The sequence below is a fragment of the Diorhabda carinulata genome, chromosome 1, assembly GCF_026250575.1.
Source record: "Diorhabda carinulata isolate Delta chromosome 1, icDioCari1.1, whole genome shotgun sequence".
Classification (NCBI taxonomy): Eukaryota; Metazoa; Arthropoda; class Insecta; order Coleoptera; family Chrysomelidae; genus Diorhabda; species Diorhabda carinulata.
In genome coordinates, this window is record NC_079460.1 from 29,166,451 (window position 1) to 29,193,650 (window position 27,200).

General features: G+C 31.0%; 1 protein-coding gene across 1 annotated transcript in view; it reads right to left on the reverse strand.

The window, feature by feature from the left end:
* The window catches only part of LOC130890665 (lachesin), a 397,611-nt gene that overhangs the window by 57,787 nt on the left and 312,624 nt on the right, over positions 1–27,200 (reverse strand). The window contains exon 6 of the mRNA XM_057794881.1: positions 25,871–26,155. Within this exon, the coding sequence (XP_057650864.1) occupies positions 25,871–26,155 (285 nt within the window). The remainder of the gene's footprint in view (positions 1–25,870; positions 26,156–27,200) is intronic.

The window sequence follows — 27,200 nt, forward strand, 5'->3', positions numbered from 1 at the left end:
CTCTAATAGGTATTGCTCTCAAAATCTGTCAATTTTTCGACTTTGAGTTTGCATGAGAATTCAAGTGAATAATCATATACATTTTTTGATAACTCCAGTTATTGAAAAGGATTATTTTTTTGTTTATATTTATGTTATTGTAAATGCCCGAAATGCAGTGTATGTTAAGATACTCTGGTGTCTGTTAACATCCAACAAGGTAGTTGGTGAGTGACCGTTATTTATCGTTTTCATGACGATTTCGGTCATTCACCGGTGACTGTTATCATAGACGACATGGGTTAATGTTAATTATGACCGAAATTATTATGCCTGCCTGATGGATATAGAAAAATAATGATGTGTGGAAACAGAAGTTCTGGGCCAGTATATGACTAATGAAGTCACAAATTGGAATTGTTGATGCTATGTAAAGCTTTATCCGGCTCATTTATAAAAAAAATTCTTGCCAAATAAAGAGAACTTCACGTAGTTTTTATGGTAGGTCTATTCAAGACAATACCAATTTTCAAAAACTAATGGATATTTCATTGCGAATAGAGAATATTTATGAAAAATATTTTTTTCTATCGATTTCAAGTTCTCTGTAGTATATAATGAAGGCACTTAACTTCCATTAGCCACTACTATGCATTATTAAAAAGGATTACTTGTTTGCATATATATATATATATATATATATATATATATATATATATATATATATATATATCTGTTATCATCCACCAAGGTAGTTGGTGGATGACCGATATTTATCTTTTTCTTGACGATTTCGGTCATTCTCCGGTGACTGTTATCATAGACCACGAAGACTTGGTCAATGTTCATTGTGACCAAAATTATGATGCCTGCCTTGATATATAGATATAATGATGTGTGGAAACAGAAGTTCTGGGCCAGTATATAACTAATGAAGTCACAAATTGTTACAATAAATAGGATCATAAATAGATGCAAATTGTTTATGAATCGAAATCATTAAAATAACCTACCTATACTAGGTATAGGTAGGTAAGTTATGTTAGGTTAGGTTAGGATTAGGTTAAGATTAGGTTAAACATACATAACCTCTTCGTTACATGTGTTAAGACAAAATAGCGCAGCGACGCATTTTTGTCTGTGGTCAGTGAGTGAAGCAGCGTATATTAAAGAGGAAACAGTATATATGACGTTCTCGCTTTTCGAACAAACACTAACGTTTGTTAACATTCACACAAATTGTAATCACCGATTCTAAGGTTCACAGTATCTCCTTCCTGTATGTTAACATTCACCGGTGTATGTCCGATTCAAGTATAAATTAAGAACAGTTTTCGAGTTACACCATCGAAATTGGTGATAGTGTCGACATACACTGCATCTTAACATTCACTAATATTGGACATTCACAGTAACAGATGCAATGATCTAGGGAATAGGCACTGCATTTGAATTACAATTTTATTTGAAGTAAGCGAGGAACAATTTTACTTGTTCAAAAAAATGATGAAAAAACAATACCAGTTTTCAACTTTAGGGACGTAGAACTTAGTGTCCAATATTCTTAAAAACTGATCCAGATTTTTATATTCAAATTATACATCAAGAGAATCACATCCCATAAGTACATAGCAACAAATATCATTGAAAACAAAAGATCAATGGATATTTGGTCCCGTACAAAAAAATTAATTAAATTTTATTCCAGGAAAGTGTCTTCCATCAAACTATAATCAATGCAGTTAATAATGATCCATTCCGCGAAATAAAAATAGTAGGTAAACTAATAGATAATGATTAACTACAAAATATACTTTAGACAGAATTAACCATTAGTAGGAATGACTTCCCCACAGTTGTTTCAGCAATAAATAAATATATAAAAAAAACTCATTAACAGAGGAAATTTTTGCTTCATACCAAAAAATATTATTTTGAACGCTATTTATATAGATTGACGATGATATTAAATGGACAAGAAATATTTGAGTTTCTGAGTTCGCCTAGAATGATCTAAGCGTGGAATGACGATGAGTGAAATAATTAACTCATTAAGGATACTTTTATAGCAATACATGCAGATCTACTGTGTTGAATAATATGTTTTAAAGACAACCCATTGGCGTTGCGTTCTGTATTTCAGAATGATGTCCAATTTTTCACGTTTATTATTAATCGTTCAGTGTCTCTTATTTTCATATTTCTCATTTTTGTTATAAAAACAGAACAGATTCAAAAACAAAATCACGTGAAATCATAAATCTGGCAATCATTTTTTTTAAGCGAATATTATCTATATAGCAGAAGTTATTTAGTAGTAAAAATTAACTAATTAGTATATTGGGTCCTCAGAGAATGCCACCTTTGTATTTATAATCAATCAATCAAAATCATTCTTCTTGGTTATAAAGACAATAATAGCTTATAGGTAATATGATAATTTATGAGATATTTTAATTAGAATAGTGAATCAAAATATAATCTGGAGATAATTCTATGAAAAGAAATTAAATTGAATTTGAGAATAGTTTCAGTCAGTACAGAATGAGCATAGATGATAATACTTGGTCTTTTTATTCTGAAAAACAACAAAATTACAACAATTTCTAAAATAAAAAAAATTTCCAAAATATTCACTTATTATCTTCTCTTTCTGTTTATCTGAACTTTTTCGGATCTTTTTCATAGCATAATATCAAGACGCATATCCAAATATCCTTTATTCACCAACCAATTATTTTAAATTTATTTTTGGAGTAATCAGTCAATTTACTCATTTACTCATTTAAAATCTAAATCTCGTTGAACTATGGATGTTAACACTATTTATTAGGAACTCAACCTGAGACTGGAACATTTTATTTGGAACCATCTAAATAAACAAAAAGACCATGCTGCAGACAATAATATTCGCCGCATCCTTTACAAGTATATTTTGTAAGCCTTCCAATTCCATTTGTTATAAGGCTGGAAATGCTTTTCTGCAGTTGTTTTAAATGCTGATTTTCTGCTAGGAGCCACGTGCAGTGCTCTACCCAAGTAGAGCTAAAGGAATAGGAGACGTGGGGATGATTTCTAGCCAATCACAACCACTCCACGCATAATCCGCGATAAAACAGTTGGATCTTATACTTGGGAAGCACTAAAATGATGACTTCTTTTACTCTGTAAATATCCTACTTCGCATGTTCTAGACCAAGGACACGAAATTAATTTATTGTGATCATTGACTAAGTTTAATCGAGAGAAGTGATATCTACTATGAATATGTAGCAAATGATTGCAACATAAATTATTCCGTTTAGTTATTTAATGTAACATATTGTTCCATGCCACGGTTGCATTCAAACTTTGACCAACTTGGCTATCGTATTATTATATACGGTGTTTGACTTGTAACATATTGTACGAATTTATAATGTCACCTTACTGCGTCTAGTTGGAAATTACTAATATATATCATATGAACTTAAAAGCAATCAATTTTATTTAGGCTTACATTATTTGGAATGATGAAAATGGGATGCATAATAAAAATTTTCAAATGATTATTGATATAACAATTATAATTAAATGTTCTTGGATTAGTAATTCCAATGACGATTTTCAGATAAAATAAATATGTGTACAGGGTGTACCAATTTAGAAATATGACGTCATCGTTAATTTTGTTAATTAGCAATAGTGTCATATAGATATTAAATATAAGGTTGTATGTGGTTTTAAATAAGTCAAATATTTTTCAAAAGATTAGATACGGAGATATAGCAAGAAGAGAAAAACATTCATTGCCAAACTGCCTTTGACATTTTTCCAAGGAGAATTGAACCGCCTTTTGTTCCAGATAAGACGTCTAGTTTCAACAAGATTGTGTGCCCTCCCCAATTCCTTAGATTTGTTGGTGATTATATCGATACTGTATTTCCATAGGAAGAATAGGTAGGAGCGAACGTATTAAATCGCCACCGAGATACTTAAATTGCACTTCTCTTGATTTTTTATTCATTTTATTTGAAAGAAAAGGTCAGACTAACAAATTTTAAGGAGTTAAAAGTACGAATAGTCAATGAGTCAAGATTTATTCTGTCCCAAGTTATGGTTCAATGGTTTCGATCGTTTATTTTTACATATTCAATGAACAACATTATGAGCTTTCATTTTCATACATGGCTATATGTTCACATTACTGAACGTGACGATTAAGATCATGGCAAGAGTATCTAATAAGAATAAATAACCGCAAAACCATAAACTACATGAATTTAAGCTGGATTCGAAGGTGTTAACTCTAGCATCGACCATATTGCTCAAACAAGTACACCAGAATAATAAAAATTTTTAATAACAATTGCACAGCTAGAACAATTATTCCAGAACAGAACAAAATAGAAAAGGGAGTGATACAGAAATATGTCCATTAACAACAAATAGAAATCACATGCAACAGAAAACAAACAGGCTACATAATAACTCAACACCAGTGGGATCTAATATAAACAGAAATAAACCAAAGATATTACAACATATCAAAACAGAGATCGAAAGCGCCATCCTCTTAGGAGAGAAAGATATAGAGCAAGTCGAACAATTTTGCTATTTAGGTAGTATAATGAGTACACAAGGGGATACTGAAGATGATATCCAAAGAAAAGGCCTAGTGCAAAACGATTTTAAGACATTGTATAAAATATGTTCTTTAATAAGGATCGCAATATAACAATAAAATTAAGACTCAGAGAAATGTAAAATATGTTCTGTTATGTGGGGCCGAGACATATAATAAAAAGATGTTCTAGAAAAATTTTTTGGCCAAAAGAGATAAGTAATAAACACTTGTGAAATACAAGAGGAAAAGAGAAAATAAAAGTAACGATAACGAAGCGAATGGAGATGGATAAGTTATACACTACGGAAACGATCAACAAACATAACCAGTCAGGCAATTAATTATAATACAACAAGCAAAAGAAGAAGTTACAGACCTGTAGGAATATGGAAAGACACTACAAAAATAGCCAATAACAAAAAGAACTCCTCTTACAAAATTGAACCAAGCTCACAAAACGACGCATGAGGGGAGCGAGGGCACCAATAGATGCCTTTTGCTCCACTGGGAGCTAAATTATGATGATACATTTACTTATGAATTTTTGTTCTTGACTTGTTTCAATTTTTTCTGTAAATGTGTTAATATCATCCAGCGTGCTTTTATAAATTTCACTAGGTTTTCTCCGTTGCTTCTCCTCACAATTTCGTAGTTCATTAGTTCTCTCATTCCTCTCCCGTTTCAACTGAAAAATGAATTTTTATCATAATCAATCTCTCGAACATCCTCAAAGAGCTATACTCTAAATATAAAAGATTTCTTTTTGTATGATTATTTAATAAACAAAGTGAACATTGGAACCTTACATTATTTAAGAGACACCCTCTATACTTCGTATCCGCTTTTTGTTTTTTCAATTTTCCTGAATGGACAATAATTATGAATATAAGCATAGATTTACTTTTTTCTTGATTCGCCCTTATTAGCTTCAGTCATAAATTTTAGATCATTTAAATATTCAATATTTCTTGATATTGAGACTGTATGGTCTGCATAAACTACGATTTTTATCTGTGTTATTATTTTGGACTCCAATGACTGTATCTATAGAAGTATTGAAAAAGATTTTAAGCATTGAATCTCCTTTATAAAGTTCGCCAGATTCAAATTCCGCTATTGGTCCTTTTCTGTACTTACTTATTATTTCATTCGGTATTCCAGTACTTCTTGAATCTTCTTTAAGTATTTCTGAAAATAGTATTTTAAATTCGATCCACATTATGGACTCTGTATATTGAACTAGCAGATCTTTTCCAACTTCCAGTGGAATCAGTAATTTGCCTTGACTAACAATAAAATTAGAACTTAGTTTACTCATGATAAAGCAATTTGAAACATTGTGGAAGTACATTCTTACTAATTGTTGATGCTATGTAAAGCTTTATCCGGCTCATTTATAAAAAAAATTCTTGCCAAATAAAGAGAACTTCACGTAGTTTTTATGGTAGGTCTATTCAAGACAATACCAATTTTCAAAAACTAATGGATATTTCATTGCGAATAGAGAATATTTATGAAAAATATTTTTTTCTATCGATTTCAAGTTCTCTGTAGTATATAATGAAGGCACTTAACTTCCATTAGCCACTACTATGCATTATTAAAAAGGATTACTTGTTTGCATATATATATATATATATATATATATATATATATATATATATATATATATATATATATATATATATATATATATATATATATATATATATATATATCTGTTATCATCCACCAAGGTAGTTGGTGGATGACCGATATTTATCTTTTTCTTGACGATTTCGGTCATTCTCCGGTGACTGTTATCATAGACCACGAAGACTTGGTCAATGTTCATTGTGACCAAAATTATGATGCCTGCCTTGATATATAGATATAATGATGTGTGGAAACAGAAGTTCTGGGCCAGTATATAACTAATGAAGTCACAAATTGTTACAATAAATAGGATCATAAATAGATGCAAATTGTTTATCAATCGAAATCATTAAAATAACCTACCTATACTAGGTATAGGTAGGTAAGTTATGTTAGGTTAGGTTAGGATTAGGTTAAGATTAGGTTAAACATACATAACCTCTTCGTTACATGTGTTAAGACAAAATAGCGCAGCGACGCATTTTTGTCTGTGGTCAGTGAGTGAAGCAGCGTATATTAAAGAGGAAACAGTATATATGACGTTCTCGCTTTTCGAACAAACACTGACGTTTGTTAACATTCACACAAATTGTAATCACCGAATCTAAGGTTCACAGTATCTCCTCCGTGTATGTTAACAGTCACCGGTGTATGTCCGATTCAAGTATAAATTAAGAACAGTTTTCGAGTTACACCATTGAAATTGGTGGCGATATTGTCGACATACACTGGTGCATCTTAACATTCACTTATACATTCACTATATATATATATATATATATATATATATATATATATATATATATATATATATATATATATATATATATATTCAAATTCATAGTAGACATAGAGGAATACGGAAATTTATTTCTCATTCCAAGCAAGTGATTTTCCGTCATTAAAGTACTTGAACTTTTGAATATTTGAGTTCCAGACTAACTTTTACTAGTTGAGTGTTCAAGTCAAGTTGCCACAAATTGATTTGTCGTTTTGAAAATCTTTGCACGGTAAATCAAATAAGTAGTTTTATTATTTTCATAATTATAAAAATTTACCAAATGAATGTAAGGAAATAAGAAGTTATTATTAGCAAAAGATCAAAAAACATACACCAATATGAACAACTACATACTACATCAGTAATAATCATATTTTCAGAACAGATCGATTTCATGAACAATTATTTTAGCGAACTCTAATAAATTTTCCATATGTTTATTACTTCCATCTACTTTCTAACCAGTTATTACATACAAGACATAATTATAAATATTACATAAACTATGACGGTGCCATAAAATTCATACTGGGGGTCTTGTCTGCAACTGACAATATTCACCCGAACTAATCATAATAGCCATTCCTGAAAACACCAGCCATATGAAGTGCATGGAAATTTATTAAAAAAATATATCATTAAAAGTGGTGAGCACACCAAATAGAGTCTTCCGGTTTAATCTTTCGTGTTTATCTATGTATGAAGAGATATCAAATTGGCCTCGTTGATTTAGTTATGTACTCAAAATGTCGAACTGGTGCAAACAACTTTGGGCAATTTTTCAAATCTGGCGTCGATTATTAGGCAACAATTGTGGGTGAGTCCATCAAAAATCCTATCTCGAAGGATTATAATCAGAACGGAATGAATCCATAAGTTAGCTAATGTTAATGCCAAATAAGAGAATTTTTGAGGAAATTCTTTCAAAATTTAGAAAGAAAACACACTCACTTATCCATCAATATTCACTTTTTTACTATGTGTTTAATGTATTTACCAGGTAACTTTATGACATTTCCAAGTACGTCATGTCGTGACAAACTTCGCCGATCGACAGCAAGAGTGAGTATTCGCTGGATATGTCCACAGGAGGTGGTTGATTTGGAGGTCCGCGTGTGCGGGCGCCCCTCACAGAATCGAAAGTCAATTCTTTCGAGCAACCGTTACGTTAGGTTAGTGTCACAGTGTGCGTGTGTGCGTGAACTCCAAGTACCTGCCTAAATTGCGTTAGTTTTTTTTCTAGTGTTTGTTTCGGATGGTTCTCTCATTGCTCGCATTATATTGGAGCTTACCAGGCCGACATTAGAAAATGATGCAATTAGATTCAACAAAACAATACTTGTAAGATTTTATCGAATTTACAGTTCTTCGATAAAGCAAAAACAAAGAATCCCATAATAGAAACAAAAAAGTAATTGCTTATAGATAGCTCATTGAAATTGGATAGAAATTGGGCCAGATGCGAAAGAAACAGTAGTTGTGAGAAATATAAATACTTTCAGAACTACTGTTAAGAACGGAAAGAAGAAATATTTTTAGATTTTTTTGAATATTTCTATATACATATATTTCAAATTTGAGAGCATATTTTCTCCAAATAATGGTTATTTTTGCATTTTTCTAGTTTTTGTAAATATTTACAATAATTTATGAATATTAATGATACTTCTTAGTTTACATTTGATTTTCAATATGTAAGTTATTGTATCAGATTCCAAGTACCTCTTATCTCTTATTAATCAGTAGCTAGAACCTTCGAATTCTCTCAAACTCATTAGTTTTGGAGTTCAAAAATTTTGCAAATGTGCAACAATTTATTTGATCTAGGTTCTCGTATATATCATCCAATTAATTTTGTTTTAGGTCTCGCATAGACGAGCATGTCGAACATCTGTTTAAAACAAGCTGCGAGAATTCTGTTCATGAGATTTTCTTAACCAGAGTATTTCATTAGAGATCCACATCTCACGACTTTAAAAAACTCTGTTAATTACTGCGCTTTTCTTTTTTGGTTTCATCCTAATTCTTTTCTCTCTTCTTCTAAAATGTCAGAGATGGCATACAAATTTTTTTGCCCCCTCAAACTCTGGAGCATAACATAAATCAGTTTCATTATGCTTGCTGTACTTCAAATACACACGGCAACAATATTCTTGATTCAAATCCAAACACGCCTGTTATACAGAAAGCACCTAAATATAAGATTTATTCCATGGTTATCTGCAATTTATTTTAAGCACGCATTGTTTCAACTTATATTTAAAGAAATCAAATTCAATGATTCTGACCAAATTAACAACAGTAGTAATAGATTCAGGGTACCTGACCTAACTTAATCGTCTTAAAATAATTTTCTACCTCTTGTCAGGGTTGTTTCACGCCACATCCACAATGTCAACCTAGTAATTTTCAGTGGAAATTTGTTATTCAGAATAAATAAATTGAATAAATTTTCTACAAACCGTACACTTGCTAAGCACACTTTTAACAAATACCTACGCAATGGAATTCGTGCAGTTGACATATGATAATTAAGCTGCAATGTAGTTATCACACTTAACTGCCTAAAATATATAAAATTAAATTTCACATAATTAAAAGCGTTGGCCTGAGTTGTTAGTACAAGTGCTAGTAGGATTTTAATTTAACCACTGAATTATTTTATGACCTGTTCAATAGGTGAGTTTCCATTAAAGTGAATAACAATATAAGTTACTGAATTATGAACGAATTGATTCAGGAATATAAATTATTGATATTAGTTAATCAAATTATTCAATTTATAGATGTATTTGTTTCACCTCTTCAGTTCATGTCCTAATGTTTGCATTCCAATATCAGATATATATATATATATATATATATATATATATATATATATATATATATATATATATATATATATATATATATATATATATATATTGAATTCATAATTCCAACGTAGAATTGTGAAATTAGAATTTATTGACTCATTCTACCCTTGTTACAATTGAATGGAATTCAATTTTGGAAATAAAACCATTCATTTTTTGGTATAATAAAAACATCACATCTACGATTGAGGAAATCTTTATTGATAAAAATGATCAAAACTAGCTTTTTTGATGAAAATTGAAATACGAACATAAACACGAACTTAAAAAGTTAGATATTATGATAACAGAAAAAGTGTTTTGCTCAATATATGAATATATATTTTTGATTGTTCGTGATGAGTCGTGTTACGTGTCTTTTGATAATTATTGCAAAAGGCAAGTTGAAATACGACATTGATAATTGCGTAACCTAAAACATTAATTGCTACATTTCAAAAATATGCAGCAGCAATCAATTAAATTGAATAATAAGTCTTCTCACAGAAACAAGCCGCACGCTATAAATTCATATCAGAAACAAAATAATAATATCAGAAATATTGAGAATTCGTAATGTCATAACCCCTAAAATATATGGTCTACCAAAACTTGACGTACCTCTTCGACCAATTTTCAAGTGTTTAAACTCCTCTCACACTATTATCTAATTATTGGAAAAATATTTCGAAAATACTTCATACCAAAACAAATATATCAGAAACACATATATGAATTACAAGAAAAAATTAAAAATATCAAAATTTCTGGAAATGTTATAACCGAACTGTATATGAGAACATAAATATTTCGTTTCCTCATACCCGAGTTCCGCTTAGAAGTTGTAGTTTGACATGGACTATCTCCCCTAAACTTGAAAATGGTGCATTAAGATGATTTTGACAGTAACAATAAGAATTTGTAGAATTCCAATGAATCATTTCTCATAAATTCCATCCATATAAAGTAGGTTCAACAAAATAAGCGGCAAAATAATCGGTTCCTCTTCCACTGAAAGAAATTTAAATGGTCCGTTGAATTCATATTTGTCAATGAATATTATTATAACAGATTTAGCTGGATTATTTCCAAATCCCTGTATTTTCAATTTAGAAATTACATTATTAAAATAAAATGAGATGGAGCTCGACTTCTCTATGCGTGTAATATTAGTCATAGACGTCTTCTCCATAAAACTTGCAGTCGTTCAATTTCTTTATTTTTTTAAGGGGCAATATCGTAAGAAAACATAGGTCAAACCAACCCATTCGAATGCTCCACTATTTTCTTCAGTTCGGTTATCCCTTGAAAAATTTAACCGTTTTGGTTGGGTGGTGAAGAAAAAATATCAGTTCCATTTTTTGCCTGACTTCTTTTTCGTTCTTTTGTATGCCCCTTTGTGCTGACACCCAGATTAGTAGAGCATTCTTGGCCTAGTTCATTTCGTGTTTCAGGTATTCCATGACCACCTTAGACTTAAATAAATATGAGTTTATCGCTCTTTACTGTCAGATAGAATTTCTATTCCACTTTCCTGATAGTTACTGTCCATATTTAATTTCGCAACTCTTCAAATGTTCAAAAATTGATTTGCAGTATTTGGTTCAAGGCCAATATACATCTTTCTTCGCTCTTAATGTTTGGAAGAATCGGTATACCATGTCAAATGTGTTGTTTTCTCAATTATTCTCACTCATCAATATTAAGAAGATCTCAAAGTTACATGTTTTTAGTTAATCATTTATTATTAGCTCAAGAAGAGTCATTTTTACCTTAAGGATTTCCCATTCTCATGAGTGATTCATTCGTTTTTTTTTTCTGAATCTGCCTTTTAGATGTGGTATCGTCAACTATTTTTGAGTTTATCTACTAGGCTGTACGTGATGCTGAGAAATGTATTGTATCTTATGACATGAATTTATTAGACTATTTCCTGTGGACATGTAGTAAATGGAAAGTAACTCTCTATATGAACATAGACTTTTTTAATTTTAATTAAAAAAAAGTGTATATTGATTTTTATTGTATATTTTTAGTGTTTTTTAAGTCGAGGGACAGGTCTGTATACTAAGTGATAGTAAAAAGTGACATTCTCTATGCATATCTTTGTCAATGGAGTTTGAATCTCCAATGTTTATTTTTATGGAACATTTTGATAATCTACAAATTTCTCTCTTTTATTTAAAAATACCCAGTTGGGTTCATTGCAGACAAGCCTTGCGGGGTAAATACGGACGTCCGCAATTACTCCTAATTCAATGAACTATTATGAAATTAATCAATAACTGCTCATTTTTAGATGTCTCGGAAATATATAAGAAAAAAAAACAATCATACACCATCGTATCACTACGAAAAGCTCTGCAAGAAATAAAACACCAGAAGATAACTTTTCGTCAGGCGGAAGAAAAATATGGTAGAGCTACTTTGTTTGACCAAGTGAAAAAAGGCAGTGTTTCTACAATACCAAAGAGAGGTAAAAAATCTGTTTTTAACTAAATACAAGAAAACGAACTGGTTGATTTTATTTTAAAGTCATGTAAGGCTTTGGGATAACAATACCTACTCTGAGAAAGATAGCTTTCGATTTTGCCACCGCAAACAACATAAAACATAATTTCAATAAAGAATGGCAGGATTGGATTAGTATTACAATTTTTTGGCTGCACATCCAAATATATCACTTCGAATCCCTGAAGCTACTTCCATAAATAGAATTACCGCATTTAATGAAGAAGAAACCGATATATTTTTTGTGAATCTGAAAGCTCTCAAATTTAAATCTGATTCAATTTACAATATAGATGAAACTGGTATTAGTACGGAACAACGCAATTCCAGGATTCTTGCAAGGGACTAAAACAGGTTGGAAAATGTACCAGTGCAGAATTCTGCATTTATTATCAGGAAAAGTACAGTGATCCACCCGCCGAAGACTGGAGTATGTGTTCAAAGTGTAACAAGTGGGCTCATGAGAACTTTAGTTCTTCTAAAGGCTTTACTTGTGATTTGTGACTTGTGAATAAGTATAATTGTTTTTGTAGATGTATAACTAAAGATTAATAATTAATAAAGACAGTCTGATTATTACTGATAGTACGAATGTAGTGCGTTATTTACCTTCAACGTCCGGAATTCCCCCATACTCCCCTACCTCCGAAATTGTGGCAATTAGGTATAAAAACATGAGAAACTTTGAACATTGCTTGAGCAGTTTAGAAATAAAAAATTCGAGGTGATCTAATTGAAATAACAATGTTGTTTGAATTTTCAGATATACAAAAGTTTTGAGAACAAGGTATCACAAAATTCTTAAACAAAAGCGTCTAAAAATCATTTGAGTTAATTCTTTCCATACTTGATACTCAAAGAGTACAAATAAGATTTTCATAAATGAAAATAAACAGGATATAAACTGGAGAAAAATAATGAGACCCTTTGGCTGTGACTTAAGTCAACACGATGTAGGTAACTTTTAACAGACTATTTCCCATTAAATGAATGAATCAAAATTTATTAGAAAATGGAGCTTCATTTAGAAAAATTGAATAGTTGAACAACCTACTAACTACCACTAAAAAACCTCCTTAGTTATTGTTTTGTTTTCAGCTACTATTAAAATAGAGATATTTATATCATTTCATTACTTTTGCTGTACATGTACGAATAACTTAAACTCTGCTTGTTTCTAAATATTATGTAAATATAAACAATGTTTTCGTAATCTATTTTCGTAATCCATTTGCACGCACATTTGTTCCAGGTCACAGCTGAACACTATGTTTTTAACATATATGAAAGGAAAATATAATTTAATTCCGTCTTACCAGAACAGCTTCACTCTAACATAACACCTAACATAAAAAAGTCTCTTGCTAATTATGTTCACCAATATTGATATTCTGGAATGAATTTATACTACACTCTAATGTTATGAATATGAATAACTTGAAAGAAACTCCCAGAAAATTAAAGTATTACGCGAATCCCCTTCCGTAAAGTTGGTATTGATTTTCTACGTGGTATAATGAAACGATGACATGAACTGTGAATTCCAATGGTCAAGAACGACTAAGTTTAAAAAATGTCTATCAACTCAATTGGAAACAAAATAATAGAGAATAACTCACTCCTTGTCTCAATGCATTCATTATATCAAGGATCTAACCTATTCTGACCTAAACATAATATGCCTCTGGCATCATCTGTTCATTTATCGCTTCCTACTAAGCCGTTTTCTAAGTTTGGGAACAGGTAATAAAAAAAAACTTTTTTTGAGAAATTCTGTTGTTTTTATTAAAATTCGGCATCCAAATGTGTCAAAAAATCAGTATAGTATTATTGGTTATTTATCATTTTACATATTTCTAAATAATCGATAATAATAATGAAGAATAATAATCGACACCTTTGAAATTACAAAATCATGTGTCCTTCACCAATTTAGTCATAAAAAGAAACAATTTTTTCTTTGTTGAGAGCACGTTTTTCGGATGGAAGTCCATTGTATCGACTGCTTTTTTGTTTTGGGGTAATAATGGCGTACTTGTGTTTCATCTACTGAGACATATTGACGAAAAAATTCACTTGGATTTTTATTTTCGCAATTCTCAACATGGATATCCCATCATACGAATTATGTGGATTATTAGTGTTGTAAAAAATGGAACTGTTAATATTAGACTAAAATTCAGTTCTTTAATTTGAAAAAATCAATTTTTCATTGTAACGCTGAAAATCAGCAGTTGAATGAAAATGGAATTGTATACAAGACCAACTTGGTCTTCAAGATAAAATTCGATTCATTTATATATTTCCAAGAAGATCAGAGATTATTAGTATAGCCTATAGAGCTATCCAACTAGTGCATTGAGAGGAAGTTATTGCTAGGAAATAATGATAAATGACATGTTCAAAAGAGAGATAAACAAATATTTTAGTGAATTAACAAAAAAGAATTTTAAACATCAATATGTGAAGCCCCTTCTCTCACCATGTCTATAAAGACTTTCTGAGAAAAACATACATAATCAGAATATTTCATTATTCCAGAATGTAAAAACAATTGAATAAAAAAAGTAAAATTATGTGGGAGGTTCTTTGTAATAATGATATGGAACGAACATCCCAACATTTATAAAATATATTAAGACCTCATCAATATGGTAAAGAAATTAAAATGCATCAACAAATAAATTAAATAACAGAAAAGCTATAATATTTTTTGAAACACAGGAAAATTCAAGAAAAAAAAACAATTTTTAGAAATGAATAATTTAAAAAATGCATCATTGAAAAAAAACATAAATTTATAATTCTATTCTCAAAATTGCTATAAATTGAGTAATTTATAGCAATTATATAATAATATATAGTATAATATATAATAGTGTCTACTTGAATTTTTGAACCAACAAAGGATAAAGTTGAATGTGTCCAATTTCTACATAAGGATCTCAAATAAACACTTTTCAGGCTTCAATCAGCGTAACCTTCAGAGAATCTAATGAGAAGTTTAACTTATTCTATCTTTGGTATTCGAATTTTAATCCAACTAATTAGTTTAAAGGTAGTATTGTGATATATTTTTGATTATTCCATATTCACTTATTGTATGTCACAGGTACAATTGGGTAAATGTCCCAATTGGTATTAAATCTTTATTCTGATGAGACTTTTTGGTGCTACTGTTTTCTAATTCTTTAGAAATATTAACTTATGTGATAGTTTGAATTCTAATTGCTCCAAAAAGTATTTGAACTTATTTTAGTACGTTCTTTTTTTCCTCACATTCGGAGCTCGTATTTGTATAGAAATAATTGTTCTATATGTTCTGTATTAAAAAATCAAATTTTATGTTTTCCAATGTTTTTCAGATTATTATTAATATCGACAAATGACGAATTAGATACAAATCTTTTCCAACAGAAAATATTGACAATATTTCATGAATTCCTAGAAACACACGTTGAGTTCTAAATACTAAATAAGTCTCTCGTTGATTCAGGATATTTGTTGTCCATATTTTGTAATTTATTTTTAAACATCCTACATGGGCTCATACATTTAAGTGAGCGTCAGTAGTCTTCTAGTACTGTTGCATTTGTGTTATTTGTCAGTCCAAAATATGTTTGGAGTAATTCATTAAATCTTAATTTATTGTCATAAAAATAGAGCATTGATTTTTGACGATATTTATTATCCTCTGGAACGTACATATCTTTTAGATTAAAAATAATTTCTTTCATCTGAATTTTCAGAGCACAAATATATGATAAGCACGAATGCCTGGTAGTAATCTCATTTGATATGTGCTAACCGATGTATAAGAAAATTGGTGACGTGTCACAGCGAACAATGCAAATTAGGGGTTAAAGTTTTACCCGTTTGAAAATTTGCTGAAAATTTCATGACAAAATGTTCGAGTGCTTATTGAGTTTCTTCATCTTGTTTAGATGGTGAAATGAGAACAATGTGTACTTAGGTATCAAGAAAATTGAATGAAGTAGACTCCAACTTTTTATTGTTCTCATTCGACAAATTAATAGATGCCAATAGTTCAGACGAAAATGAGTCTAAATAGGCAAATAGATAAAATCAATATCATACACAATTAAAAAAATGATTGGAAAATACCATTTTGATTTATATATAGTTTACATCTCGGTCATATGAGTAGGTACCTAGATACTACCGACACAAACTATGTACAACTATGTTTTCATGAAATTCTGAACGTAAAGATAGTGATGATCATCTTTTCTTCGAACTCTATTTTCTAATTCAACTATTTCAGCTCTCAGTGAAGGTAAGTACTTCCATTGAAATTTAATAACAGTTTGTTTTATTATTCATTTATTCGAGGGATTATAGAATGGATCTATTTTCTTTGTCCAAAATATAAGTTTTCAAGCACGCGAAGGTTTGTCTGTCTTTGTCATTAATACAAAACGAACAAAAAACTATCGAGACTGTTGTACGCAATAACTTTCGTTACCATCAAAGCTACGTCTAAATACCGTGACGAAAAAGATAATTTTTCAATAAAAGAATATTAGATATTCAATTAATTAAGTTATTTCGAAGATAAATCCCATATTTAAAATAATATAAGAAACACCTAAGAAAGTAATAGAATAAAAATGACATTGATGATTAACTTTGATATTATTTACGCCTCCTTTTCTCTGTAGCACTGGTTTTGGCATCCGATTTTTATGTAATTCCAGCCAACTACTTGTCGTGTAATAAGCATACTTGTTCTTGATTATTTGGAAATATTTTACAATTTTTCATTAGCTCTTCTTCCTCGGCCCTATTTTGTATCGTTCTTTCCCATCTATCTAATATGTCATTTTAAGTGGTCAAAATTTTTTCGCCGGTTCTATTTTTTTCTTCTTTCTTTCTACTAGTAATTTCAAATAATAGCCATTATCTGTGTTGATATGTTGGTTCTTTTGCTATTAAATTACAGCCGGAAATCACATCGGATTGTTCTGTTCGTTTATATATCGAAATTTGACGTTTCGGCCTGTAGTGGTCTTTATCAAAATCTATTGAAATATATATGATATTAGTATAAGTCATATAGGTCATAATACATTATCCAAATATTTCACTAAACTAAAATCTAAAACACCCAAAAACAGAAGAAGTAATATCATATATCAAATAACTTGTAATGATTGTGACGTTAATTACATATGGCAGATATTTCAGTATTTATAAAATAGACTGAAAGTCGTTACATTAACCTGCATTAACAAACCTCGAAATATAAAAAAAAACATAAATACAATTATAAAGATAAAAAAATTCTTGAAACGGAATCAAATACACGAAAAATAGAATTTTTAAAAATGATTCACATTCAAAAGAACGAGAAAGCTATCAATGATAGAAAAGACCTAAATAATTTAAGTAAAATTTACAGCTCTGTTTTATAAATTTAAAAACATTCACGAATGATTTGATTGATAGCTACTACATATGTTTGAGATATAAATACTAAGGAAAAAATTAATTTTTTATATTACAACAGATTTCTTTTTTTATTTTGATATTTATGATGTGAATGATCTATCGATTGATATAAATAAGCAAATTGTCAGTTTTAAGTCATATTTTGATAAAGACCGCAGCAAGTCGAAACATCAAATTTTAAAACAGAAGAGACCTAAGCTCAAGACGATTTAAAAACATAAATATAAATTTCTTCAGTTTCTCATTTATTAAACCTATTTCATATGATTATCTTGATTTTATAATTTAATAAAGACTGAAAGTAGCCGAATCGTAAATATGTATGACTCAAATTGTACAATTGTACAAATTTCAAAAAATCAACTTTTGAATATTTTGTACATAATAATATCAATTCTTCTTAGTGTAATAACGATCCTTTCGATAGTCATCCTTTTATATTCAACATTAACTTAAACTTTCTCAATCAATTATCGATAGTCATTGTGAAAACTTGAAGAAACGTAAAATGTCTAAAGCAGACGGTGTGTGTGTACGATAGAAATTATGTGCTTGCCATGGTCGCGTCTGGAAAAGCGAAATTTTATTATCTTTAAACTTTTATTAACGATAGCCGTTATTACCGGAGAAAGATGAGAGGAAAATTTTCTTTAAATTTTAAACAATCGCAAGTTTCCTTTCTATATTATATGATATAAATATGGGGTTAGAACATACACAGAAAAATGGGTATACATGTAGAAGTGTCTTCATTGATAAGTCCTAAGTACTCTGCTGTCTGATTTTCACAACTATATTCCCGTCGTTTTAAATAGCTTATTCATGCACAACCAAAATTGTTTTTTTTTTCTACGTACCTACCACTTTCTTTACATTTCTTGTGTTTTTTATCGACAAATTGCTACCAATTTCCATAACTTATTACTGGCTTTCTCCGGATCACAAGATACATTGCTATCTCAAACCAACCCAAAATATGCTTTAGGCTTTATGAGAGCGATGATCTGACCTCCTTGAAGTTATTTCTCTCACCATTTCTCACCAATCATTTTTGTATTCAAATTAATAAAAAATTTGTTTTGAAATCACATTTCTGAGCTTTTTATATGCTTGATAATAGATGTTTGCCACTATATTATTTATCCATATACCTCTATAAGTCGTAGTAATTTTGCCCTCTATATTAAATTAATTTTATAGTTACCCATTGTAGTATTATTCTGACTACACTTTTTCCATGCCTACAATTTTCTGTTATTGATTATTATAGTCCTACTCTTCTTCTATCATATTCCAGATCCTCCCAACTGAGTTTTCATTCTATTTATTTCCATAGAATCGTGTAAGTTCAACAGTAAATCGAATGAAAAATCTTTTTCAAAATTTGTATTGCAAATAAAATATTAGGGTGGTTAATGTTTAAAATGTTCCATAAGGCTTTCGATAGATCCAATTTGTAAAAAATGCACGTAGTAGTGCAATTAGAAGCCGTAGTCGATGTAATGAAAACTTTGGGTCGCCCTAGCCGGTCATTAAATTCATACTCCCCATCAACTAATATCACATGAATGAAGGAAATAGAATCTTGAAGTCATCGTTGAAGACTGAGAGAGATATAGAGAGGGACTGAGAGAAAGAAATTGAGAGAAGTTGAAATTTCGGTGTCTTATAAATCTATTTCTATGTCAAAAAGGATTGTTTGGATATATTATCATAGACAGTTGTTGTTTCTAGAGAGTTGCATATTTTTCTATTTTCGCTTCAACCGACCCAATTTACTAGTTGTGAGAAATTATTGAATTGCAGTAGTTACAATGAATTTGGAATGATAATACTTGAAAATGATCACTTGATTGCATTTTTTCTTAGAAAAGTGTAGGTATGCTTATTGCGTACAGCACTTTTTGAACTCATTACTTTCACTTCTTTTGAACTAATTGTATGTTTGCCTCTTAATGTATGTTAAAGGCCGAGACTACGAATAATTTCCACATGTTTGTTATATCATCAGTGGTACAATTGCTTGCGAATTTATTGAGTATATGAATTATTATGGAATGAAAATTTAATTAACTGAAGCAGACAAGGCGGTTTTACTATTGGAATAATCAAATACAAACATATTTTCCCCTTTTTCAGGTAATTCTTTATCCTATAAATTAGTACAAAATAAGAAACAGAATATTTCTTACTTTGAGTTATAGCTTATGATGTCTCCAAAATTATTGATTCATAACTTTGGTCGTTAAATTAGTAATCCTAACAAAATTAGGAAAAAATACAACTAAATATTCTTCCCACTGTTTTCAAAATTTATAACGGGCTAAAATTCGCTGTAACAGTTGATGTGTATATTCCCCATTTTTAAGCAATCCCAATTTCTACGGTATTTATCATAATAATATTCAACTCGTTCTAGAGAACGAATCTTCTCGCTAGGGAGAAAAAGAGATGGCGCAATTTTTACCAAGGCCACCGTATGGCAATTCTATGTTAATTAGCAGTATTTCAAAAATATGACCTGTTTTATCTTCTAGGTATTCCAAAGAGCGAATATTTGTTCTTTCATTTAGCTAACCATTTGTAAAATAAGACTTTTGTTCTCTTAGAAAACGAGATTACTTCAGAGATAACAGCTTATTAAAATAAATTTACTCTGAGAGTTATGTATCCTAACAAAATATTTACAAGAAAAAATAATAGTCTAATGACGCTATGGATAGTTAATACTCTCACAAAGATTCGAATTAGCATCTTCAGACAACTAGAACGTTGGAATAATCTATATATAAGAAAGGCAGAATTTTTATATTGATGAGGGAAAAGATGAGACAAAAAATTATTGATTTTGTTTGAGCAAAAAAGCCTAGGACGATGATCTTGGAGTGGATCCATTCTTTTTAAACGTCCTGTACCAATAACTTTTCGAGTTTATTCCATTTAATTCCATATTTGACTATAATTTACACTTTTGTGCATCCCGTGAATATTTTTTGAGATCAACACTATCAAACTAGTTAATCTGTTGAAAATTCTATTGTCTCCTTCCTCTAAGCGCGATAAATAAATAAACAAGCTTTTCACAATGAATTAATTGTACGATAAAAAAATGGGTAATGAGGATAGAAAACTCAACTATCATTTACTAGACGCTAACATGACAACTCTTCATTAAATATATATCGTTTTTAAAGGCAGTTACTATGTTTTATTTTGAGAAATCTTTAAAAATAACTATTGTAGCAGAATTTAATTGTAATAAACAAAATGTCTTAAATCTCTTTATTTTTCTTTTATTAATTTTTATTAGATTAAACAGGATGATGCATGAAATATTCATGCATCAAAGTCAATACGATTTAATGACAAAACTGGAAATCTACAATAAATACTTCACTATGGCTCAAGCATAAGTGGAAAATAGTCTATTAGTTTTCCTCGCTATATTCAATGGATAATGTGTGTTAGTAAGTAAAAATCTTATATAATGCATATGTATATCATCTTTGTCCTTTTTCATTTCCTCACTATATTTTTCTCAATCTAAACTTATCTTGGTGTTGTCACATGTAGACATTTAGATTTCCTTATTAATCAATTTGAAGCGTGATCCGAAACACAAATTTAACAGTACATAATTCTACGATAATAATCAAATGTTTATCACAATATGCATCTGTTTTCTTACAACTGAATCGATAGTTAGGTGGTTTTTGTCAAATATCTGTTGAATGTAGGTACTTGAAGTATTGTTAAGAATCGCCTAACCTTCCGATCTTTGCTGATCATATACATAAAAGTTATATTTCTGCGCCACAGAACTAGCCAGTTTTAGCTCAGAAACTTCCTTGTAATATGTTGATACTTCATGAAAATTAAGGTCAAAACCAAATTTAGTTGGTGAAATTGCTTATAGGAATCAACCTTTCTTTATTGAGAATTGAGAAATCATGACAAATAATTCAAGTCATCAATTCCACTCTAGAAAAAAAATATTTTTAACTTAGATCTCTGTTGAAGTCATATCAATGTCATAATATTTTTCTATGTGTACGGAAAGTTGGATTGACAATTGTATTTAAAGAATCTCAACTGTGATTGTCGAGATAACTCTCTAATATGATAGATCCTCACGAAATTGGAAACATTTCGGAACACCGTTAAATGAATAGTGTGTATTTCCTTCAATAAAGTTTCTCACCAGCGGAAATCGAATTTAATATCATACAAATGTGACAAAAGTGTTCCTAGATATAGTATGGAATTTTGCTTATTATGAATTTTAGATAAAAAATAACAGAAAAAATCATTCACTGAGCAGTTTCCAAAAAGTATCAACATAGTTTTCAATAAATATTAATATACATACTATTTGTGATGTTGGATGATTGTGCAAAATCTTTCTATATACAGAAATTTGAAGAATCGCAAAAAGCTACTTTTTCTTCCTATGAGTAAAAAATTATTATTAAATGATTAACTCAAGCTCAGTTTAAGGTAAAATACAATAAACGTTTGTAGAGCATATGTTAGATAACATACAAAGAATATAGAGCTATAGAATATAAACAATCCACGTAAATGCGAACGTAATGCTTGGCGAGATCTAGAAACATTCGGGAACTCATCTACTCGCAGCGTATGGGGATTGAAAATAGAATAGATGCTGATTGACCAACGGGAATCATATTACATGCACGCTGTTTAATTGTTACTAATTAATCAAAATGCCCACTGAAGTACTACTAGTATTAATAATAATTGGACAATATGATGAGTTCTTGTAAGGAAACAGAAATTCATTGAATTGCAAAATTGTGAAAATGATTATTCATAATGACCAAACATTACGAATACTACCCTGAATAAACAAATTATCCATATAATACTTCATTTATTAGCAGTTAAGAGTCACTGCACACAGATTTTCGATGATTCGATCGATAGACTGCCGCCAAAATCCAAATATCGAATTTTTGTCACTAACTTGGTTTTGCGCTTTTTCAACGATATTCACTATAAGATTCAAAAGGTATCTACGAAAGATGTTGGTAGAGACGTATTTAGTACTCTAAATATGAGTTCAAATAGTTACGAGTACATCCTATTCAGAATTAGGATAAATATTGTATGGAACACACTGTTGGAAAACAGTATTTTACGTTCGTTACAAAAACTGCACTTACAGTTCAATTCACACATTTCAATAATTCATGTTAGTCCGGGTAGTATGAATTTCATTTCAAACCATTGTTTAGAAATCAGTAGAGTGAGCGGAGGAGCTTAAGGAATGAAAAAGTCTTTTGGCTCCGAGGATTTTTATAACAAGCAGAAGTTTATGAAATTGTTGTTTTTGGAATTTTGGAAGGGGTTCCACCGGTTGATTGATTAATGGTAGATTGATAAGCTATTGCAAATAAAGACAGATACTGATCTCAATCTCTCTGGTGGTCTTTGGCAGATATCTGCCAATGGTTTTGTCCATTCTATCGACCATTCCATCTGATTGTGTAATGCGGTCTTCCTGGTCTTCTTCTTCATTCCTAGCTGGTCACAGATTTCCTGGAACGCCTGGGATCGCATAAATCTCCTCCCAAAATAATCCATCACAACTAGGATTTATCTACCACCACTTTTTGTCTTCGAAAATGGTCCAACGGTGTCTGAAGCAATCCTTTCGAAAGGACTTCCAGCATTATACTGTTTCATGGGTGCCTTTCTCTTGCGATGTGGTCTATTACTCGTAGCAAAAGTCGTACATTTTAACACCTTCACCTTATCGTCGGAGCTGCTCCAATAAAAACTTTCACGGACTCGCCAAACGGTTTTCCTCATTCCTAGATGACCTCCTGATGGACTTTCGTGTAACTTCTTCAGTACCTCGGCTACTCTCATTCTGGGAATGACTAGCTATCTTCTCTTATCGGAGCCATCATCATTCTCAAGGATTTTTTTTTAAAGGCTCTCTCAGGACAAGGGAGTCCTACTAAGCCTAATAAGCTATTAGTGCCGGTAAGAATCTTGTCATTTCTTGCCAAGTAGGTTGTTCCATCCTTTATCTTGGGGAGCACTACCAGTACACCTATAGACTAGTAGATGTTTCTATTACTCTCTACTCTTCCATCTCTCGAATTATTGTTTCAGCTTCCTCTCTCTTTGCTCTTGATAGTCTGTGAACTGATTGTCTAATTGGCTTGTCATCACCAGTATCGATCTTGTGTTTGACCGCCGATGTTCTACCCTCCTTTTGATACAAATAAGTTTCGATACCGCAAGAGAAATACCCTCATTATCCTTTTCTCAGCTCAATTCAAGGATTGACCAGCTACTAATATCATCTGTTCGAATCGGTCATGGGAATTGTCGGTTATTGTCATTTGGAGGACTAGACGTTACTAGTGCGCAGTATCCTGCCCTAGTTCCCTGTTTGATGGTAATCTGGTAATCGTTTAAATTAATCACACGACATCATAACCGGTGTACCTTCTTCCATGACCACCAGTAGCCGCGCTACTATCATGGTTTCGCTTTATGCGTGTAGAACAGTATCTTCCTATACAACTACTAACAATACTGTGTCACTCTCAGATGGATAAAGGAATACTTCTTCACAACCCACTTTAATGGTTTTGCTTTTAAAGCTCAGTTGGAAACCATTACATGAATTTTCAGAATCATATCTTCTTCAATATCAGCTACGACTACGTCTAAATATCAGCTAAGATTACCTCATGTGTGAACTTTTCTGCACCAATTGCAAATTGAATTTGTGTCATTGAACGTTGGCACTTTCATCTGTGGCGGTCCATATTCGCATCCTGGTGGGTTGTAGCTTTTTTTGGAGCTTATCAGACCGTGTCTAGTTGCTCCCGTGTCTACCTGCAGAGTATATTTTTCCCATTCACGTCTCCATCCACATATACACTGTCATTGCGACATCTGACAAAAGCTATCCGAATGAGAGGGTCTTTGGACCGATCCTGTGTCGGTGATGCTGCCTCGTAGCCAATTCGTTTTAGTTTTCATGCGCCTGGGAATCCTAGGACGCTTGCACAAACTCCATATATGCCCCAGCTCTCATCTCGTGGACTTGTTCGTAACACTAGGATCCTCAGAAAGTGAATATATAAGTAGATATTATCAGCAACAAAATATAATATTCCGACATTTTCAAGAGAGTTAATGATATTTTCACTTTTTGAACTTTGAATTGGTACCTACTCTAGATATCGGACTGAACGAAGTGATAATATTCAAGGGTCATCAACTTACGCAATCAGAGCTCTTCAATATCTCTACAGGCTACATACCTTTGCATCTTTTACTTAGATAGGGCTGAAGTTTAGAGGCTGCCGAAGAAAATTCCAAATTAATTGCAACGTACAACGTACAACTTTAATTTAAATACGTGTTTAGTAACCAAGATAAACAATAATAGTTTTATTCCGGATTTTATACAACTCATATATTGCTTGCAGAAGAATTTCGATTGTTACATGTTCATATAAAATAATACGTGAATAACTAAACATCCCTAAAGCGAAAGAACTTGAACTTGAGAACTCTAATGCTATTACAAACGATTGTTGGATTTTGAAAAGCTAAAAATCAGCTACCTGGCCACTAGTTCGCCTGATTGTCTCTGGCTGAATTCCTTTGCACAATTTGCAAATAATTTGCAAATCAAATTAATAATAAACAGGTTTTATTTCATGTCAATAATTTTCTAATATGGTAGTACTACATTAAAAAAAAGTTAATGCTAAATAGTTCATCAAAAAGTTTCAGATGCAATGCTCTATCAAATACCACATATAATTGAGTTTCTTAAAGTATAATTTCAACATATGAAGATCTAATGAACAATTCAATTGATAAAGCTGCTTGAATAACTAGTGACACCGTCAGCTAAAAAATTAATTTGTATAAAATTTAAAGATTAAATATGAAAACGAATTTAATAGTCGAGATTTGGAATAAATAATATTGAAACGACAAATTCTGTAGCCGGTAGAGGTATATTTTATTTACCGTATAGACGGATGGATCCTTCAGTCTCCCCTAGAGAATTCTTGGAGATGCATCGATAGTTGCCAAAGTCTCCTTCCTGTAGGTTTCGCACCGTCAATTTCATGTGCGCCCGGTAGCTGTTTTCCATCGTTTCAGTTCCATACTTCTTAGTAGGAAGGAGCATGACGTTCTCGTACACCCAATAGCTAATGGCTCTGGGATATGCTTCAGTGTGGCAGTCGATTGTAACGTCTGTACCAGCAGGAGCTCCTACTAACTGATTTGGGACCCAAATCATCGGAGAAACTGCAACAAAAAAAATTTATATATATATATTCAAATTATGTGATGATTTTAATAGATTTTAAATCAAATGAATTTTGTAGTTTTTCAGAAAAATATAACGTCGAAAATTTCATAAATAAAATAACACATCACTCACAAAATCCATTGGATTTCTATTTTCATTTTCTATTTTCATTTCATTTATAATAAGGGTAGAAGAAAAATTATGAACTATGTAACTTAAATAATAGAACGAGCACTGAGAACTCAGAAAATGAGTTGAATGCATTTTACTCAAATTTTATAACACTGTATCAGGTGTTTTCACTTTCGGCAAGATCGAAAAATCAGCCATGCCAATCAAAGCTGTACCAAAATCTCAAATGATAAATTTCAATTACCGTTATCTCTATAGAACAATATTGAGGAGAAATCTATTCAGGTTGCAATTATGACTTGCAATATAGCCGAAATCGTGTTTGCTTCTCGTTGAAGTTGAATCATTAGAAAAATTAATCTCAGGATGGAATTAGAATTCCATACCTATATTTACATCAAAAACGATTATTTGATGTTCTCACATCTTTGTGATCTTATGATTCTAGTCTATTAGTGGAAAATACATATTTTTGCATCTATTTTCACATTCCTCTTTTTAGTACTTTTTTTCTCTGTAACTTTCTTAATTTCATCCCTAGTTCCCTGTTGATTTCTGTCGTAGGAGAACTTGCCTAATCACTTCCTTCGATACCAATTTTTTTTATATCCTGATTGAAAAAAGCGACACCATTTCGTTACTTATTGTTGATAAGATATGACAGAGCCGGACACACTCTTCACACATAAAAATCGAATAACGGCTTGCAACTCCACTGGAGACAAATTTTGCTTTTTTTTAATTTTAATTGTCCTGAATCGTCTGAGAACTGCACTATCTATCCATATACCAGCTGTATGCCATCTACTACCACTCTAGGATAACAATGTAGTTTAAAAACCTTTTTTTTTCACCTTCCATGAGATTTATTTGTTTATGTCATATTCTGAATTATATGCATTGAATATT